This window comes from Cydia pomonella, chromosome 4 (assembly GCF_033807575.1).
Source record: "Cydia pomonella isolate Wapato2018A chromosome 4, ilCydPomo1, whole genome shotgun sequence".
In the NCBI taxonomy this organism is placed as follows: Eukaryota; Metazoa; Arthropoda; class Insecta; order Lepidoptera; family Tortricidae; genus Cydia; species Cydia pomonella.
In genome coordinates, this window is record NC_084706.1 from 5910219 (window position 1) to 5932076 (window position 21858).

At 38.1% G+C, this 21858-nt stretch overlaps 2 protein-coding genes across 4 annotated transcripts in view; one reads left to right on the top strand and one right to left on the bottom strand.

Annotated features, from left to right (window-relative positions):
* LOC133516936 (uncharacterized protein KIAA0930 homolog) overlaps positions 1 to 21858 on the top strand; it is a 92612-nt gene that overhangs the window by 15023 nt on the left and 55731 nt on the right. For both annotated transcript variants that reach the window (XM_061849999.1, XM_061850000.1), the window contains exon 4: positions 21072 to 21170. In XM_061849999.1, the coding sequence (XP_061705983.1) occupies positions 21072 to 21170 (99 nt within the window). The remainder of the gene's footprint in view (positions 1 to 21071; positions 21171 to 21858) is intronic.
* The window catches only part of LOC133516931 (phosphatidylcholine:ceramide cholinephosphotransferase 2-like), a 196811-nt gene that overhangs the window by 4707 nt on the left and 170246 nt on the right, over positions 1 to 21858 (bottom strand). The window contains exon 1 of one of the 2 annotated variants that reach the window (XM_061849994.1): positions 504 to 919. The exons of the other annotated variant lie outside the window; for it this stretch is intronic. The gene's annotated coding sequence lies outside the window, so the exon portion shown is untranslated. Of the gene's footprint in view, positions 1 to 503; positions 920 to 21858 lie in introns of those variants that run through there. 2 annotated transcript variants of the gene reach the window in all.

A 21858-nucleotide genomic window follows, 5' to 3' on the forward strand; every position in this document is an offset into this window, starting at 1 on the left:
ACTATCTATGTGAGAATCCAGTTCTATGAGCGTTAAAGTACTTATAGATATATTCGATGAGGAAGGTTTGTACCTTCGTAAGCCGATTAACCGGTTTCGTAGGTAGGTAATTAATAATTTTGACATTCCGTTTTTTGTGAGCTAGGAATAATGCGTTCTACCTTGACGTTAGCGGAATCATCGACAATATCGATGCAGCCATAATACCCAAAGATTGATTGAATACATTCTAAACATCGTAACACGACATAGCAACGATCGAAATATACGTTTGTAGCGTGATATCTCTAAATCTAGAATATTCAGCGAGTAAACAAATTGTGAATGTAAGCAGTTCAAAGACCGAGGCTATGATTGCGCGAGGGGGCGGAGCGGGGAGCGCTCCTTTGTCACTGTCAGTTGATAATTAGCGCGTCGTGCATCTCCACACATAACGCGCGCACAGACAACAAGTTTCTCTTTCGCCGGGCACACAATTCGTTAGAAAGCGCACGGAAACTCACTCGATCAATGTGCTCCTTGGCGTCAGCGGGAGCGCTCATCGACCGATGGCCGGCTGCGGGCTCGAAGGAATGCTCACGTCACTAAATCACTCGCACAAACGAAGACGAAATGAAATCGTATACACTTCACTGTTAGCGTAACGGCACTCGCGACGGGCATCTATCAGGCACAGACTGCACTGTTTGGTGATTATAAATATACGACGGAACGTTCGAGCGTGGCGTGTGTCGGCCGCGTACTAGAAAACATGGAGCACTGGTTGGCTTTGATCGGCTTCGGGCGGCGTCGGGCGCGCTCGGGCGCGCTCGGCTCAATGAGATAATTACGTGCGTGACGTCACAGACGGCGCAGGCTCCCTCGCCCGCGGCCCCTACTACCGGCCCCACAACAGCTGACTGAACCGAACGTTTCCATTCAACCCTAACGACCCTATTACCTAGTATTTCTCACACCCAAATGTATCCATATCGGTCATTATTATTAATTACCAAATTGTTAAGCATTTTAATGTGTATTAGGAATGTGGTGTAGTTAGAGATCTCGTTCCATTAGCGATGTGCCCCTACCTCATGCCTCGTAGTACGTCTACCTACACAACACCCACGATCTACGATATTTACATTTTAAACGTAAACATCTAGACAACAGTTTTATTTCGCTAGGATTGTCCGTGAGACGCTGACATAAAGGCGATGTTGGCTTATCTCTTGGGAGATATGGTAATGATCTAATGATACCAGTGTAAGAGTCCAGTCTACTCGACACTGTGAAGGTTGATGATCTACTATTTCTTCGGTCATATTTATTTATGTGTACAAATAGATCTTAAAGGTAAACTGAAAGGAGGCTCGGCTCAACTACGTCCTGTAGATCGTCAAGAATTATTATTATTATTATTATATAATTATAGGCGAGCAGCTATTTAGCTGATGAGCCTATGTCACACAGTGTCCTGTATTATACAGTTCAAAGTTTGTAAATAGTTATAATAGTTTTGTAATTATGTCATTCTGATAACCAATAACGCTTGATGCTTGAAATCTATTTCATAGCTTGTAAGTAAAAAGCAGAAAAAAATGTCTACACTACTAATACTGCTTTTTTAAAATTATGGTTTCAGTCCAGTGGGACTATTTCGCCAGTATCAAGGTCATAGGAGCTTTAAATACGACGAAAATTGTACGGTTAGTACAAGACAGTGTACGGTGATTAAAGATGCTACTTGTAAAGCGATAGCTGGACTTTACAAAAAGCACGTGGACTACCGGCCGTTGACTCCAAAATGATGGTTTAAACGCGTTTCAAGATTAATTCTCCATTCACTGCACACTACCACATTAGTTTACTGTATAATAAGCAGAGATCGGACAAATTTGCGTCATTGCTCGCAATAATGTGGACATGACTCCAAAATTAATCAAATATGTAATCATTTAATTACTTTCTTACTTGACTTAAATTTTAATTCCTAGTCAATAAATACAAAAGTTTGTTAAAGTATAGATTTATTAAAGAAAATAATCAGTATTTTTTCCAAATTTTCTGCAGTCAGTCTATTTCTTTTTACATCAAAAATATACTTAAGTGCTCAAAAACTCCGCTTGCACTCCACTGATGTTAATGGGGCAAACTTAAGTAGTTTTATAGGAATATTATTATTCCAGTTTATTTTCTGTTCTAAGTTGTGGGCGATACCTCAAAATCGGGATAAACTAAACAAGACTGACTGCAGAAAATTTGGAAAAAATACTGATTATTTTTTTTAATAAATCTATACTTTAACAAACTTTTGTATTTATTGACTAGGAATTAAAATTTAAGTCAAGTAAGAAATTAATTAAATGATTACATATCTGATTAATTTTGGAGTCATGTCCACATTATTGCGAGCAATGACGCAAATTTGTCCGATCTCTGATAATAAGCTATCGATATTACACTTTAAGCAATATTAATAAGCAAAAAACAAAGGAATTAATCACGAGGCGTGACTATCAAGATGGGGATCAAACCGGAAGTCCAAAAAAATTTCATTACCTATTATAGTTCGTGTCATCCACGATGACGCGCAGATTTGTCAAACCTAACCTTTAATAACATGACATTACGAGTCAAGGTACGCGTCATCGTGAATGACACTATCTATAATAATTAACACAAACGACTTTCAAATAAGTTCCAGTTAGGATAGATAAGAAATATTTTAAAGAATATCCGAAAGTTGTTTATCCTTTATGCGCTCCAAGTATATAGGCAATAATGGAAGTTCTTGGCCACTTAAAGATCATACAACAATAATTATTAAATTAAAAAATTAAACCCCACGCTGTATGCAAAAAAAAAAAAAAACATTTCAAACTGCTGCATCTATTGTTATCAAACAGCTAAGAACCACAGAACAGATACTCGCTTTCACGTAAAAAAACTGCATCGAATTACATATCATTCGGTTGTTATTTGCAGGGCGCGAACAAATCATGCGGATGACGCAAAAGTGACGTAATTTTGCACACAGGATGATGTTTGTATTTAAACCACCGTGTGACTTGTCACACTAACTAACAAAATAATCGTAAATATTTCCATGGAATTTAGGTGACAGGGTGATGTCTTGAATAAAATAATCTCACGAAACTTGTTACTGTAAGCATAGAGGTATAACCAAACTTGAGAGTGCTCACTCCATGGGCGTTTCTCACAGCGTTTCAGCTGCTGACATTCCCCTGCCCACATTTATGATGAAGTTCTAGAAGATCGGTAGGTCAGTATTGTTTATATTAAATAGAAAGGTACTAGTTTACCGTAACCAAAAATGGCATACCAATCTTGGAGAACTTCGACATAAACAGGAGACTGTCAGCGGTTGAAACTCTCTGAGAATCACCCGCGGATACATTTAAAACGAGCATATTAAACAACAATAAAAATGTATGGAGATTATTAATATGTTGTAGTAAAACTTGATATTTGCAAGTTTTTACCTCACTTACAATGTTATTATATATGGAGCTTGAATTTTATAAATAAAAGGCTTTGGCAAAGCTCGCATAGAACTTGTTGTAAATAGGAAATTAGCGTAACTTTTTGGTTACTGTGGACTGAGCACTCTATTAGGGATTAATAATTTCTCTATGCCGTAACTTACGATTATTTAAAATTAATTACGACAAATCTGTGGGAACAAATATATTATTAAAAATAAATAACCGGCCAAGAGCATGTCGGGCCACGCTCAGTGTAGGGTTCCGTAGTTACTCTTCCGTCACAATAAGCTAAACTGGAGCTTAAAGTATAGTAAATTGTTAACCAAGGGATGAAACGGTACCTTTCACCCGAGTTAAACAAATAGGCAAATTTGCATAATCAGTACCTAATTAAAGTAAGTCTTTTTACTATGAAGGGAAAACTTTTTGCGATAACTCAAAAACAGCTAAACTGATCATGTCCGCTATAGTTTTCACTTAATGTCTTTCTTAAGCTCTACTTCCACGATTTTTTTCATATTTTTAGGACCTATGGTGCAAAAGTTAGAGGGGGGGGGGGCACATTTTTTTTCTTTTCGGAGCGTTTATCTCCGAATATATTCACTTTATCAAAAAATGTTTCTTGAAAACCTCTATTAGTTTTGAAAGACCTTTCCAACGATACCCCATACTCTAGGGTTGAATCGAAAAAAAAATTCACCCCCACTTTACGTGTAGGGGAGGTACCCTAAAAAATTTTTTTAGATTTTATTGTACGACTTTGTCGGCTTTATTGATTTATATATCCATGCCAAATTTCAGCTTTCTAGCACTAACGACCACGGAGCAAAGCCTCGGACAGACAGACAGACAGACAGACAGACAGACTGACATGGCGAAACTATAAGGGTTCCGTTTTATGCCACCGGAACCAACGGAACCCTAAAAAAGACAATGTGATGTTATTATTTAATCAAATTAATTATGCATAGATTTATGACTATTTATCTACAGAGTATTATTGTTGTCACATACTTGAAATATGCTCAAATGAATTTCTCTTCTTACGGTACGGTAAACTAGTACTTTTCTTGTTCAAAATAACCAAAACTGATCTGACTGACAGCGGTTGAAACGCTCTGAGAAACACATATAAAAAATAAAAATACTATTTGAAATCACCTATGAGTGGCTTGACGTCATCGGCATGATTTGTTCGAGCCCTGGTTATTTGTATTTCAGCATTGCTGTCAATTTGAAAATTGTATGTCAAGCGTTATTCCAATTTTGATCCGAGAAATTATTTCATTTATATCGTGTAATTTTTTTAAGGTTTTCATTATGGGCTCAGCTAACAACAGAGTTACAATAAACTTCAGTTATATTTTTATAATGAAGCCTAGTTTTCGTAAGACTGTTTGCAATTAGAATTTAATTTGATCGCTTTTGTGGTTCCTTTAACGGATGAACACAGAGAAGCATTAAGCATGTGACTCAACAGCGACGTCAGTTGTGTTGTTAATAAAAAAAGACTGACAAAAAAGTTTCATATCAGCAGATTCTAACTTTCTGACATCCTTTCTGTCATTATTATGCTTCTTATTTCGCCTATGCTAACAAAGTTGTGTTGCGATATATTTGGCAACTTTGGCTATCACTATCTATCTGATGGTGACTACATAATCTTTCAAAAACTTCGGTGCTCCATAGTTATAGGTGTATGTGTACCTTTAATAGCAATGGACAGACAGCGCCTGACCGCAACCCGCGACCCTCTGGTTACACTGGCGACGGCGGGACGCCATTGATTGCTATGTAGTAATTAGTTATACGGCTTCCGTTATATACCCTCATTTATCGGTACGCCTACGCCTCGTCTAGAAAGAGTGTATTTGAGTTTGCAAACGAGGTCTTTAGATGCACGACAGCCGCAGGCTGGAGTGCATTAAAGACTCGAGTTTGCAATATTCTTACCCCCGGAGTTACACACAATGTTTTTTATCACATTTGTGAAGAAAAAACTATATAATTCTTAAACTCGCTGACTTTTACACAATAACCTGAACATACCATCAGGCGGGCCGTATGCTTGTTTGCCACCGACGTAGTATAAAAAAAACAACTGTGTTCAGGTTATTTTGTACACCTGGTCCGCTACATGAACAATTTATAAGCGAAAAAATGTCTACCTATGCATCGTAAACAATTGTAAAAAAATAATGATTTGAAGCGATTCAGCACCATGTCGACTTATTGACATTTATGTACATATTATGTATTCGCTCCCACAAATAACATATCTGATATGTTGGTTTAAATGTAATAATCATATTTGTACTGTATGTATTGTGTTATGATTTATAGACAGCTAAATTGCTGGTTTTAGGTTTGTTTATCGGCGCGACTGTTTCCGGGCTGGATCCCAATAGTTATTTATATTCGAACTACTCGATGTGGGGTAACTACTTAACTATTCAATTGATTGAGAAACATTGACTTTTATTAGAAATAAGAAGGTCAATATATGTTCAATAAGGCGATAGTTATAGGATCTTAAGAGGGAAGTTTAGCGTTGCGATTCTAGCGAAACAACGGTACTTTTTCTATGAAATTCCAGTTTCGCTTACTAAATCTTAACAAATCACTTTGATGTCGATCGCTTTAGCATAATATATAACTCTTTCGCCCTCCAGGCAATTCGTTTCTGGAACGATCTCCCTCTCCCAATACGACAAGCAAACAGCAAATTTTCTTTAAAACGCCAATTACGTAAATACTTTTCGGACGTAGACCAACATTAGACAATATGACGGTTTTAAATGGATATAATATTTCAAATATGTAAACATATATATATATATATATATATATATATATATTATATATATACATATGTGTATGTATATATATATATTATGTATTTATGCATGTTTATTGATAATAGTAGTGTTTAGATAGTGACTTATCGCTCTGCACTGATTTTCTTTTCCGCACCAATTGTAAGTTTCTGTATAACCCACTGGTTGACTGGTAGAGAATGCCTTAAGGCATCAAGTCCGCTATTTGTACTTTTTTGTATTGTGCAATAAAGGTTAAATAAATAAAATATATTCTGTTTCAATAAAAAAAATGTATTGCAAATTTCGAAAAAAAGGAAAACCCTTTGCGTCAATAACATACAAAAAAATCATGGATAATGAAAAATATTTAGAAGTGGAAAAACGTTTTCTCTTTTTGTATGGACGATCACATTGTTTCCTCTTAAATGTGACATTATCTATGAAAAGGGACCTTATTGTCGGTGGCGCTTACGCCATCATTAACGTTGCTCCCATATTATAAACAACGCCGCGCTACGCAGTGCGGCGTAAGCGCCATCGACAATAAGGTCCCTTTTCATATACGAGTATAATGTCACAAATATCCAGTCGCTGTCAGTTGCGACGCGTTGGCTAAAATCACAAGCCTACTAAAGAAGCGTGGGCTAAATTAGCCCATTATACCAATAAGGGCAAGCGGTATGTCACCGGATAGGTTACTCTAAGTTGTAAAGCTTTTACTATGGCAGGTAGTCCCAAATCTTTGGGTGAAAAAAGTTATCGCTGCAAAAAGTAGTGAGTTGAAGTTGAAACGTGACTAAGTATATAGTTTTTACAAGCTTTTATTTACTTTCACCTGACCGTTGTCTGTTTGTGATCAAATCTTGCAAGTTAAATTTGACCCACTTCCCGGTTTTCGATGAAGCTGAAAATTTGCATACATAAGTCGGGTGACAATGCAATATTACGGTACCATCGAGATGATCTGATGATGGAGACAGGAGGTGGCCATAGGAACTCTGTGATAAGATAAAACAACGTAACCTAATTGTGTTGGGGTTTTTAGAATTGTCTCGATGAGTATTAGTTACTTGTGGAAAGAAAAGTAGTCAGCGATAAAAGCTTATTTTTTAAATGAAATTTTTGCTAAAAACTTATTTTTTAACACTCTTTAATTAGGTCAACCTGTAAAGGAATCTAAGATAACTAATTTAACCATCTTCCAAGGATCGTAGCGTCATGAAAATTGGCAGCTGTATGTAGTTCTGATGACAATACACTAATATGGTACTGTCGAACTGATCTGATGATGGAGCCGGAAGATATGAACTGGAACTTCATGATGGAACATCGTATCATAGCTGTGTTTGGATTTGTTAGAAAAGTCTTGTAATGAACTTTGACCACGATTAGGTTTGAAGGTCTGATGATGAAGCCGGAAGATAGGCACTGGCATTCCATGATGGAATAATCGTGACTTTCTAGTGTTTTTAAAACTATTAATTTATTTTGATAATAAGGTACTGCGTCGCAGATCATGTAAGGTTTTGTTACAGTCGATGATTTTGTGTCACGATATTTTAGTTTTTTATTCGTTTTTTTACGTTTTTTGTCATACTTTTTTATCAGAGATTTGACAAGTTTTTTTTTATACCACGACGCAAACACACGACACACATTATAACAATTATATTATATTTTTTATAACAAGCATACGGCCCGCCTGATGGTAAGCAGTCACCGCAGCCTATGGACGCCTGCAACTCCAGAGCTGTTACATGCGCGTTGCCGGCCCTTTAAAAACCTGTACACTTCTTTTTGAAGAACCCCATACTGTAAGTCTCCATACAAAAAAAATGGAGTAAGTTTATAGAAAAACCTTTCCGATGGTATGTCCCAGAGATGGAGAGAGAATTGGGTAAATACGCGGGTATTTTCGTTTTTCTTCTAAATGTGATGTGTTAAGTGGTATTTGACTTTAAATTTGATGAAATTAAGTTAATTTTTGTGATGTTACATATACTTAATGTAATTCAAATTAAAAAAAAAATTTGAAATTGAGGTGAAGTTCGATTTTAACGTGTCAGTCCGGCGACGAAAATCGAGTAAAATTATTCCCTAACCTCCGGAGGTGTTTTAAAACGCGTTTTATATACATTATAAAAGTGAAAATTAATACTACTATTGAATGAAAATAAAAAAAAATCATAACTTGTCGTAAGTGAAATGTAGTTAGTTTTATGACAATAATGTAAATAAGTAACCTTTTTTGTAGGAAATGTTGTCTACTTTAGTTTGTACATGTAATACTTTTCGATATTACTGACAGATTCCGTCCGATACGTTTGCGACGCAATTCACATATTCTTGCTCACCTGTACGGTATTTTATTCAACCCCTCTACCCCACTCTACTTGAAGGAGCGCTTCTAATACCGCTCTTCTTTGAGATGCTCCCAAAATTATATGCTTGCCCAAATTTCTTCTTCTTCAAAATTCTATAACGATTCTTTTACCTTCAAAGCGATTCGGTTATGGAATGCCCTGCCGTCTGAGATAAGACATGCTAAATCGCTCCCCATTTTTAAGGCTCAACTCAAAATACACTATCTGTCCCTTCCTTAAACTCGTTAATCATTCGATTCAGTCTCTTTGATTCTGTGTTGTGTGAAATATGTATGTATATGTTTATATATATATATATATATATATATATATATATATATATATATATATATATATATATTTATATATATTTATCATATTTATGTATATATTTATATGTTATACATATATTTGTGCTGTTTTATTTTTTTCCTCTGTTCTGGTTCTCCATTTATATTTGCTACCTTATACATATTTCTTCCTTACAGTAATTTCTACTACCTGAAGGTTGTCTGGAAGAGATCGCTTTTTAGCGATAAGACCGCCTGTTGTTGCTTAGTTTTTTATGTTAATTACTGTATTTAATCATGTTTTCGTTGTGCACAATAAAGAATATTATTATTATTATTATTATCTCTTTATTTATCTTGTGTCTTAGATTAGGCATTTTATAATATGAATATAAAAGTAAAATACAACAAATCATACAAAAATAATACAAAATACATATAAACACATTATAAAAAACCTAACCTAGGGTGCCGCCAGCAGCGGGGCAGGGCCCAAGCTGCCGGTGGTCAGGGCCGCAGAGAGAGGAACCGGAGGACTATCCGCGCCGTGTCCAAGATCACCGCCTTCTGCATCTGACCCTTGATCCAACCACCTAGCGAGAGTCTCTCAAGGTGTTGGTCGAGACTCTTCGCTATGAGACCATTCGCTGAAACGACTATCGGGACAATGATCGTCGAATCAACATCCCACATGGCGGTTATCTCGTGAGCCAAGTCTAGGTACTTACTGGACTTGTCCTTCTCGGCTTTCACGAGATTCTCATCATGGGGGATGGTGATGTCGACGAGCACGGCCCGGCGTTGCGATCGATCTATTATCACGATGTCAGGCTTATTGGCTACAATAGTCCTGTCAGTGATAATAGATCGATCCCAATAGAGCGTGGCACGACCATTTTCGAGAACTGGCGCAGGTGAGTACTTGTAGTACGGTACTTCGCGGTCCACAAGGCCGCATAGAAGAGCAAGTTGCTGGTGAATAATCCCGGCTACGAGATTATGTCTGTGCAAGTACTCGCCGTTATTATTATTATTATTATTCCTGGAAATATGAAAAAGTTACCTTTTGACCCAACCACATCCCCCACAGTCCGAAATGTTTATTATCAACTTTCGTACGATAATTTACTCAAATTTGAAAAAGAAAAAACTCTTAAAACACCATTTTTTAATTATTTATGAAAATTATATGAAAAATTCCTTAATTACAACTACAGGTTTAATTAACCGTTTCATTTGAAATGACACACAGTAATTACTACCAATAATTCGGTATAAATCTCCACTACAACACAAATTGACATGTGCAATGAGAAATGAATCTACCCGTCCATTTGGGTAAATACCGGGTAGATGGGTATTCTTCTACCTAGCGATATCCCGGCCTTTGCCAGGATCCGCTTTCTTGCTTGCATTCCTCCACTTGGCGCGATCCTGGGCGTCCTCTGGTGTGAGCCCGTTTACGCTCATATCCGCTTTCACGACATCGAGCCATCGCGTTTTTGGTCTGCCGTGGGGTCGGGGGCCGTCCAGGGCTAGGTGAAGGCATATGTTTCCTACGTAGTCAGCTGGTACGTAGGCAACGTGGTCGAACCACCGGAGGCGACATTTTTGGAGCTTCGTAGATGGGTATTATTGGGTGGGTAAATTGGGTGAATACCCGCGACCCATCTCTACATGTGGCTTTTTCTTATTGGTTCATGGGCCAATGTCTATACAAATGTGCTCATCCTCCTTTGAGGGCATAAGCTATTTGAGACTTTAACTGACAATACATAAAATTGCAAATCTTTCAATTCCGTTCGAAGGAGATAATCGCATGGTCAAACCCGACCAGCCCACGTAGCCAACATGCCAATAGTTAACGCTCTGTAGCGAAAAAATTGCAACTGTCACTGTCGCTGTGTCACTGTGTCACGATTGGCTTGTTGGCTACACGGGCTGGACTGACTGAGTTAAATATGAACTTTGGACACATATTTCTTAGTATAAAGATAAACTCTGAACTGGGTGAGTCAACTACCGGGTTTATGAATCAACTACCGCATATACCTATTATCAAATTAGAAATGTAAACTCAGCAAGTGTAATTTTATATTATAGTTAGTCACCATGTTCGACTGTAGGTTTTTCCTGGATATATCGGGATTAAAGATCGAACAGCCTTTTGGGCACCTTGCCTATTGACGGCGATTTGGGCCATAATTTTTAACTTTAGTTTAAGTACTTTTCATCACGCTTGCTCGACAAATATCTTATTTCATGCAGGTGTACTGAAGGACAAAGGCATATATAGTACTTAATGGATTGTGAAAAAAAGCTAGGGAGAAGCTATTTTTTTAATTTTGTTACTAATTCATACGAATTAACTAGGTTTAAATGGGTTTTATTTTTAAAATATTAACGCCATATGGTATATTTTTATTATATTTATATTATTATAATTTAGTATTTTTATTCATGTTTAAAAATATTTGATTTGATTAATTTAATAGCCGTTTGAAATATTTTTACACAATTTTCAATTGTACTGAACGTCCGATAGGTCTGTGCCTTTAATGCCTAACCTGCCAAAGAATGACAATATAGCGGACGAATGTTTGAAATGTCACCATTTAAGAATTATAACTCTTAACATTTAGTTTTTTCTTTGCAAGTGTGATGAAAAACATTGTGTGTAACTCCGGGGATACGAATATTGTTACTAGAGTCTTTAATTCAGTCCAGCCTGCGGCTGTTGTGAATATACACCGTTTTTTTTCGATTTCCATTAATTTCAAGGGTGCATTCCTGAGCTTACATAAAGTAACTTTCTCCAAAGACACCGGTATTGTAGTTAACTCCATATCGGAGATAATCAATAACTTATTTTTATCTTATAAGGCCCTTACGAGCGTATACACTTGCCTTAGGGCCTTTACATATTGATTAGTGTTAGTACGATTGTATATATTTGCTACTAAATGTAAGTACTATCTCGGGTCGGGTCCGATATGTCACAGTTTTCAATTGTTTGGTTGGATTTAATGTAATGCCCGTGTTACAAGAACACTAAATGCAACATTTAATAATTTTTATTTTGATTTATTAAAAAAAAAAAAAAGTGGGAAAGTTAATTATAATAAATTCTATAGTCCTTTTTTATTTTTTCTTAAAGGACCACCATATTTGTTACCAGTTAGAATAAACTAATTGAAGGGAAAAGGTTGGGAAATAGATCATTCGTCTGTCAGAATATCGATGTCATTCATGTTAATCGATTTGTGATTATGGGCGTGGTTCCCGGGCAGCGGGGAGTGAGCAAGCGAGACCGTAGATATACCTAAAATCTATGAGTATGAACGACACAGTTGAATCGTAGCGGGGCGGAGGGGCATCGGTGTCTTTGAATCGGTTTGGATTTCCTACATTAAATTTCGGCTGTGACGTCACAGGAGGTGGTAAAGAGTCGGCACATTTGATTTCAATACAAATAGTGATATTTGCTTTATCTAGTGTATCTGTTATGGACCAAGTGATAAATTGGGCATTTTTCATAATGCCCGGGCATTATGAAAAATGGCCAATTTGAGATGGCAATGTGATAATAAATATGCAAATAATTAAATTGCCCGAGCAATATACATACTGCCTCTCACCTATTGGGCAAAGTAATAAAAAAACATTTTTCAATACTATTATTTTTAATTTTAACATTAAAGTGAATGTAAAATTCCTTCGTTTCCTAAGATGCATGCCTGCCTGCGTCATTTCCCATCATCTGGGGTCGGCTCTCCTTGTGTGTTTTCTCCATTCTGGGCGATATTTGCTTGTTTCAGGTCTTTTTGGACCGTCGTTAGCCAAGTGGCGGAGGGCTTTCCGCGCCCATGCTTCGTCGATGGTATGTCTAGGGCTACTCGCACCATGTGGTCTTCAGGACGCCTGAGGATGTGTCCAGCGCAAAAGTTTTCTTGGACTTTTTCAACAATGGGGGCGATTTTGAAGCTACCTCTGATATATTCGTTCCTGATTTTGTCGAGCCTGGTGACGCCCGCTGACCAGCGTAACATGCGCATCTCAGTGGTGTGCAGCTTTGTGAGATGTTTCTTGGTAAAAGCCCAGCACTTTGTTCCATACAAAATAGCGGGGCGGATCGCGGTTTTGTAGTTTCCTTTTTGGTTTTCAGCGGCATTCTTTTTGTTTCATACCTATGATTATACAACTAGAAATATAACCCAGAAGAAGCCTGAAGATACTGCTACAAAACAATAACCCTAGAAGATCCGATACTCCAGCATCGTGGCGCCGGTGCTGCTTAACTGGGTAGCGGTGGTCAAGGGAATCACCGCGGAGTTGGGCCGAACCGTCAACACCAATCCGGTTAGGACAGGCTTTCGGTTCGAGCCCAAATCAGAAGAGGAGTACCGTACGGTGTTCAAGCATCTCGAAAAATTGGACAATGCGGTAGTGGAACGCCTACGAGTGTTAGACTCGGAGAAGAAGATGAAGGTGACGCTCCAAGCTTTACCAGCAGACACGCCACTAGACGAAATCAAGAACGCGTGCGTGGACGTCGGATTCACTGTAGAGCACATCAAGCAGATAAACGCCAAAGAGGGCAAGCCGGGCTGCGTTTACTTCTTGCAGCTCGTCCCCCCCCTCTCCCTCGCGAGAATATACCGCGATCAGGGATACAGGGTGAACGAGTTTCTCTTCTCCTGAACTCCTTTATAATAGAAGCATGGAGGGGAAAATCTGGACCACCGCAGTGTCACAGCTGCCAGGGCTTCAGACACCATTCGAAGGACTGTCATAGTCTGCAAAAGTGCGTCCATTATGCAGACCTCATCCAGCAACAAAATGCCGCAGGCAAAAAGAAGAGCCCTGTACATGCGCCAACTGCACGGGCTCTCATCTACCGAGTTACAGGAAATGCCGCGTGTATCTGAGAGAGGCCCATAATTGGAAGGCGGGCGTAAACGCACACACGGTCCGTAAGAAGGCAGGCCCGGTGACAAAGGCTAGCGTTACAAAACCCACGGTGGAGTAGTCGGCGCCCGCATCCCTGATGGCGCTGGCGAATGCCCCTACTCAAAGCGGCAAAAGAGACCAACCAGCGGCCACCAACACCACCAAACAGGCTCCAAAGAAAAACAAAAAGAAGAACGAAGCCCACAGCTCCAACTCCAGCAGCAAGTGACAAGGATCTGGCTGTATTATTATTATCGTAAGGCTTTATTGAAATCAAATTTTCAGCGCTTAATCTTTCAACGTTAACGTCGAAGCATACTGGGCCCTGGATTTGGGAGTCTGACCAGATAGGTCTACGAGATTTGAGCCGTACGTTAGGAAAGCTACCCAGTGTTTTTTTTTTGTTTTTTTTTATGTAGCTAACCAGAGTCCTCTCCTCTTACATGGTTGAGAGGATGAACCTGAAGAAGCATGTCGTCGCAGTATTCCTCGACACAGAGAAGGCGTTCGACAAGGTCTGGCATGAGGGCCTGCAAGCCAAAGCTGTCAACGTCATCGGCCCCACGTCGAGTCATACACGTTGCCAACTCCTTCCTCACCAACCGACCTCGCGGGAGTCTCACAAGAAAGCTATCTATCGCCATCTTGTTATGCTTCGTATACCGATGATATCTCGGTGGTTGGCCGCGTCAAGCTGGGTCTGTTCGCAGACGACGCAGCGTACTACGCGTCGTCCATCATACCAACCCACGCCTCACTGAAGACCCAGCGCTAGCTTGATGTCCTACCTGAGTGGCTGACCAAACGGACGTTCTAGGTGAATGTCACCAAGACGCAGCCGCTCCTCACGAGAGCAGCCCATGCGAGCAACTACTAGGCGAGGAGATATAGGGGCAGCACATGAAAAAATACCTAGGGGTCACACAGGGGCATCACAACGGAGCAACACACCGAGGAGTTAGTGAGACGGGCTATAACTGCGCGTACCCTGCTTCGTCTACTGCTCCGCAGCAGCCATCCCCCATACGCACAAAGCTGGGGATCTATAAAACTTACTTGCCAGGACTCTCCTGCTAGGAGCCAAAAAGGGCCAGAAATGGCCACCTCAAACCCCCCAGAAAGGGAAATAAAAAAATGAAGTTCGTTTTTACTATAATTCGAAACTGAATTACAAAAATAAGATCCGTCCGCGTCCATTCGTATTCGGTTTTAGTTCAGTCCAAAACTAAATAAAAACAGTGAGCGTTTTACAGTAAACAGTGAATCATTTGACGTCCGCACGTTGCTATCACGGACTCTGGTTGGTCAACGCGTGTCACGCGTTTATTTTCCTCCTCGCACCTCATCCAACGTATCTTTATTATCAAATTGCCCAACGACCACGTAGCAATATTCATAATGACCAGACAATGTGATAAATAATGAAGTTCAGATAATAATTTATCACTTGGCCCGATATAGCTTGCCATTATTCATAATGCCCGGGCATTATATATAATGCCCACATTAATCACTTGGTCCATGACATATCTATTATATCTGTGGTCCCGACTCTCCCGTCCCAGGTAAGCGATCTTGACGCGAACGCCCAGCGGCGCGATGCGGCACGTCGCTACAATTTTGCCCTACGTGCGGGCGGATTCAACGAGAAGCGGTATAGAGCGGCGCACTTTTATCCCAATAGAAAAAAACTGCTTTGCGTTCGCGTCTCGATCGCTCAAGTAGGACACCGGGTCACTTTTCTCTTTGGACCGTTTTACATGCCTCTTATTAGCCCTATAGGTACTTAACTGGTAGACAATGAGACTAGGGCATTAAGTCCACCATTTGTATAACTGTTTGTATTTTGTATAATAATTTTTTAAATATATAAACCTGAAGTTGCTAAACTGAATGTGAAACGATATAAAATCAATATGAAAATGCAGCTTTAGTAGACATAAATGGGCAATTTCGTGAAATTACGGCCATATCGCGATATTTACGAATTTACGAGTAGCAGGTAGTCCGACGACAAAGTGGTAGTATTTATTAGTCATAGATATATTATTATTAAAAAGTAAATGTATAGTTTGGCAACAGTTGTTTGTCAGTGGAGCATATCAGAGGGACTATATAATACCTTTTTATGATGTCTAGTGTTATAACCCCAAAAAGAGGGGAGAGTATATTATTGTACTATTACTGACAAAGTTGGAGTGCTAGTAAATATACTTCAAATAGGTCCTTATAGTTGTAAATAAATCAATCATTTAATTCGTCTTTTAATGGCACACAATTGCTGGTAATGTATGTATTCGTTTTTTTTCTTAACCATATTGCTGTTCATGAAGAAAGTTTAATTTAGTCAGGTTTATCAAGTTTTCGGGATTCTTTCAAAAACCTCCGATATATAGGTAACAGGTAAGCCAGATATTGGGCGTCAGTTTCCACGATCAATTCCAGACCCTAACTTGTAAATAGAGAGAGGAAGTATTGTATTTTACCACATAAATGATAGTACTTTTATACTGATAATTAAAGCAATTCGTCCAAAATTATATCCTAACCATTCCAAAATATCAAATATGCACAACGTTAATATTCAAGTTTTCACTTCTGCCGGCACTCCCGGAGTGCAAGCCATTTTTTTATATTTTTTCTATAAATAATAAGCGTAAAAAAGGTGGTAAGATGCAACTCAGCATTACATTTTATATCGAAGACCGATCTGGCCTAGTGGGTAGTGAAGTGACCCTGCCTATGAAGCCGATGGTCCTGGGTTCGAATTCCGGTAAGAGCATTTATTTGTGTGAATTGTGTGACGAACAAAGTTATTTGTTCCTGAGTCATGGGTGTTTTCTATGTATATAAATTTGTACAAGTATCTATATACGTATGTATATTGTTGCCTAGTACCCATATTACAAGCTTTGCTTAGTTTAGGGCTAGTCAATCTGTGTAAGATTGTCCCCAAACATTTATTTAGTTATTTATTTATATGTAAAATTGAACTAACGTGTGTTCGCCTTGCGCTCTTCGTAAACGATTCATAGTGCAATGTGTACACACAGTAGACTACCATGTAATAGACAGATATTACATGGTGGTCGTTTGTACTCTGCCACTAAATTACTAATGCCGGTTCGTTTCGCTTGCATAACTGTGTGTATGTTATTTATTTAAGAGGGGGCGTAAAGTCAGAAAGTTAAAAGAAAACAAGAGAAGCTGCCTGAAACTTGCGACGAAAGATATGGCCGTTGCGCGGGTTTTTACTTTTTATCCCAATTACTCTGAATATATACATCTGTTTATAATTGTGCTCATCAGATCCCTCAGCTATATCACTAGCTATTTTATATTGACTAAAATTATACTGCCATGAAGGGTATATATATATATATACTCGTACAACAGAAACTAAATGAAAATTAGATGTTTTCGTGATTTTTTTTTCTATCGACCCAACTTTAACCTTTTAAGGTTGGAGTCTGCCTTTGCAAATATAGTTAGGTTTCCTTGTGAATTTTTTAATGGCATTGGCTGTGTAAACATTCAATAGAAAAAATATTTTTTTCGTTAGTCCCCTCTTAAGAAGATTATTTGTATTGTCTGTCGACGTCCACGCCAGCTGACGATAGGAAGTTAATAAAATATTAACTGTAATCGTTAGAAATGTCCCTGTACCATCGCCCACACTGTTAACCGGCAATAGGTAACCTTATTGCAAAGACACACGGTTCATAGATGGTCAAGAGAGTTGCCGTTTAGTACGCGTACAGTTAGTTCCCTAAAATGGGTGTCCACTTTTTTATACAGCTATATCTGTATAATTGAAGATGTACTTATGTTGGGACACTTACTCGTACTATACGCAGGTTCGACATAATAACCCTTTCTAGCTCTAAACTAGACGGACCAATGTTGCGTGTCCGATGGTTTAAGGGTAAAGAACCATAACTATCCTAAGCGAATTTATTTTTTGTACTTATTATTATGCTCTTATAGTGTAAATGATTTCTTACATATACATAAGAAAAGGTAACGTAATAATTGTACTAAGGTTCCATGTCAAATTACATCACTAAAATTGCAACTGCAATAAAAAAAAACATTGGAGGGATAGGGTTGCAATGCAACAATTGAAAATTTCCAACTAGATATAGTATTCCGTTAGAACTGGTTTAGTGATTGTGTCGTATTATTTTACTCACTTGAAATAAACGTAAGTTTTGACAACCCTTTGCTGCAGGACTTGTGAAGATATCTTTTGTTTGAAACATAAAAATCATTCCAAAGCTTTAATAAAAACTTTGTTTAAGTTTAAATTTACTTCTTCGTATCACGACTTATCACCTTTCCAAATAAAAATGCTACTGTAACCAGTTTTATTGCTTGCTACTCAAACGCCGCCGCCGCCGCCGTACAAACGTAAGTATATTAACTTGCGATGGTCTACAGCGTGTTAATAATCTAAGAGTTCAACATTAAAATGCAACATTTATCGTATATAATCATAGCGGACGTATCCGCTACATACTCACGATAGTTTAAATTTAATAATATAGGGGTTTGTTATAACTCGATTAACCAATTGATATTGTTAGGGAAGGGGCTTAGACCTCGTATTTTCTAAACTAGGAGTTCAATGGATCAATTTCTTTTTAATATGCAATGCAATGTCCTATTAGTGAGAACCCATACATTTAAAAATATATAAATATTCTCATATATCCTTTGAGTCTTCCATTACATGGTTTTTGCCACCAAAGTTGTGTTTAAAAAGCAAATTTATAATTTGATCTATTTATTTCTCCCAATGACAGTTCTCTGATAAATAAGATAGGAATGGCGCGGATTAGATAGGGCTGATAAGAGATGGGAGAATGGATAAGTCTCAGTGGAAGACATGTGAACCATATCTTAATGTAATGATAAAAATGCAAAATGTGGAACGGGACACATGCATACCTACTAAAACTAATTATTTAACGACTTCAAAGTTCAGCAAATGTTATTTTAATTTTAGGATGAGTATAATAAATAAATAAATCAGTTTCGTTTTTCTTATTTGAAAAAAACCTAGATAATCCCATTTTTGCCTGTTAGCAGTCGGTCTTTTAGACATTCTTTCAATTCTGTACGTCACGCAATGTAGGGTAGGTACTGCGTATGCGGATAACTATTCACGGAACATGTTCGTCGGATTCAACTCTGCAATCTGACCATCTATGGACCTTATGTATTTGCAATAATGTTTATCAGTTAACATTGTGGACGATATTTTGTAATATCGTAGATAGAATAGGACTATTCTATCTGCGAGTGAGGCGGGATGGATGCACTCGTCTGGTCTATTTCGGGCTCCGTGACGTGGAGACGCGCCCGCACCCTGGCCCTTTGGTCGCTCGGTACATGTGCCCTCACTCTGGGTGAGTACTATAAATACGTATAAACATGTATATGTTTATACGTATTTATAGTACCTACTGGTATAGTAGTGGTGGTATTGGTTTATACTATATATTAACCTATATGTGTACGTAAACATACGGCTATATACTAACTACATAAAAATATAATATACATATATTATATTTTTATGTAGTTACTCAGTTGTAACAACTTCAAGAGTCCAATAACCTCAACTTTTTAACCGACTTCAAGATTTCAAAAGGAGGAGGTTATCAATTCAGTTGGTATGTTTTTTTTAAATGTTTGTTACTTCATAACTCCGTCATTTCTGAACCGATTTTGAAAATATTTTCTTTGATTGAATCTATATATATATGTAAGATTGGTCCCGTTTTTGTCAAAACTTAGTTCTGATGATGGTATCCATGAGGAATCGAGGGAACTCTTCAAATGTGAAGGGCATACATATAGTGATTTTTGTATTTTCTTCAACAAATCAAGCCTTAACATTTAAAAAGTGACATTTGATGAAGTGGAACTGCTGATGATGATCAGAATGGAACTCTTCAACGACGCATAGTTCACGTTTGGCGATTTGTCCTCTTCGCTGTGTTTGTGAAGCAAATTAGATGTTTAAGACAAATTTTCGTCATGTTCGAGTTCTGACGATGGGGTATTTTCATCATCAAATCAAGCATTTACATTTGTAGAAGTGAGATTTGATGAAGCGGAACTGCTGATGATGAGCAGAATGGAACTCTTCAACGCCGTATAGTTCACTTTTGGCAATTTATTCACTTCGCATGTTTGTGAACCAGTTAGGTTTTCAAGGCACATTTTAGTCAAGCTTCAGTTCTGATGATGGATTCCATGAGGAATTGAGGGTACCTCTCAACTCTTAAGCAAACTTATAGCCATTTTTATTATTATTTCATGCATAATGTGAAATAATTTATTTTAAATACAGTCGAATACCCTATTGCGGGTATTTTACCAGTCAACCAGCAAATCTGAAATGAGTCAAGGTGGGTGCAGTGCCAAACCTCCTTTTACCTCCTTTTCTACATAATTAGGCGTAGGACGCTGTCTTTTTAATTTAATTGTATGAATTCCAAAATCAACAATAATCTTTCTTTCACCGGTCTCCCACATTGAAGTCGGTTTTTTTTTCTTAAAAATTATTCAAATTCTCTTTAAGTGAGGCAACAGCTTGCAGTTTTTTAACGTCCACTGGTCATTCCACGAGTGAATCACCTAGAGTACGCACGCAACTTTTTCAGCGGAATGGCTTAGTCAGATTTGCACTAGATCGCAGATGGTGACCGTTAACAGTAGCCAGAAAACTAAATCTTTCTGATAGATATGTAGGGGATGCGGGATTAAATAATACGTTGAAGAGTAATGGCAGAACATGCACATCCCTACGACGACGTTTTCGACTCACTAGGCGAATTTATCACCAATTTGTCTTTTGGCTGATTCTCTCGAAAATTTTCTAGTAACTACATTCATGGCATGCTTAGTATCTAAATAGCAACTTTCAAGAGAATTACCTAGCCACAAATATTTGTGGTGCAACTTCCAATGTCTATGCAGAGTGCTTTTTAAACCCTTAGCCATATTTTACGAAGTGAATACATAGGTTATAGGTACTTTTATTATGGAACCAACCCCCATATGCGAATAATAATTGACTAATGGTTGAAAGAACAACCCTTATACCTAAGCAGCCTAACTTAATTGGCTAATTGTGTTTCTTGTGCGCAGGTATACGCGTCGCCCAGCCGCCGCAAGATGGACACGAAAGGCGAGGGCGAGGAGATTACCTACCCCCACATATGCTTCATGGTCGACAACTTCGATGAGGTCAGTTTCACTGTTCATTCGTTAATTTACATTAAGTACGAACTTCAGAGTCCGGCTACACTAAAGCGGACCTCGTACTTGCTGAAATTAAAAGGATAGTGGACGAGAGTTTCTCCATACAAAAGTAGTCTTCATTTTCCTCTCTGATTACATTACATTATGATAAACGAACCAATTTATCCTCATTACTTCGTAATCTCGTACTTAGGATCATATTAACAATTGATATACTTAAATCTTTTATTTATAGGTATATCAGAGCGTGTGCTCCGTGGCCCTCGGGTACTAACGACTAAATGCAGAATATAATAAATATATATGTACGACATGCTTGCCTACATTATCAGCCAGTTCACCTTTCCCGGTATTAAAGGGCACCAGGGTAATGGTACATGATGATAGGCTGCCCTCAAAACGAGACACTTACAGTAAAAGTAAATCAACAATCAATGTTATAAAAACAATAAAGGATGTTTACAGCTATTCAAACCTTGAAATGTCGACTATCACGGGTACAGAGAGTTCTCATATTATATTAGTTTCTGAAGATGCTTGGACGAAGAAGCTAACGGAATAGGTACAATATTAAGGTTTATTTAGGTTTATCTATTTATTTATTTGGTGGTTACGCCCTACAAGGCATCAGCTGACGATCTTTCCACCGCGATGCAGCCACGGTTTTATTTAT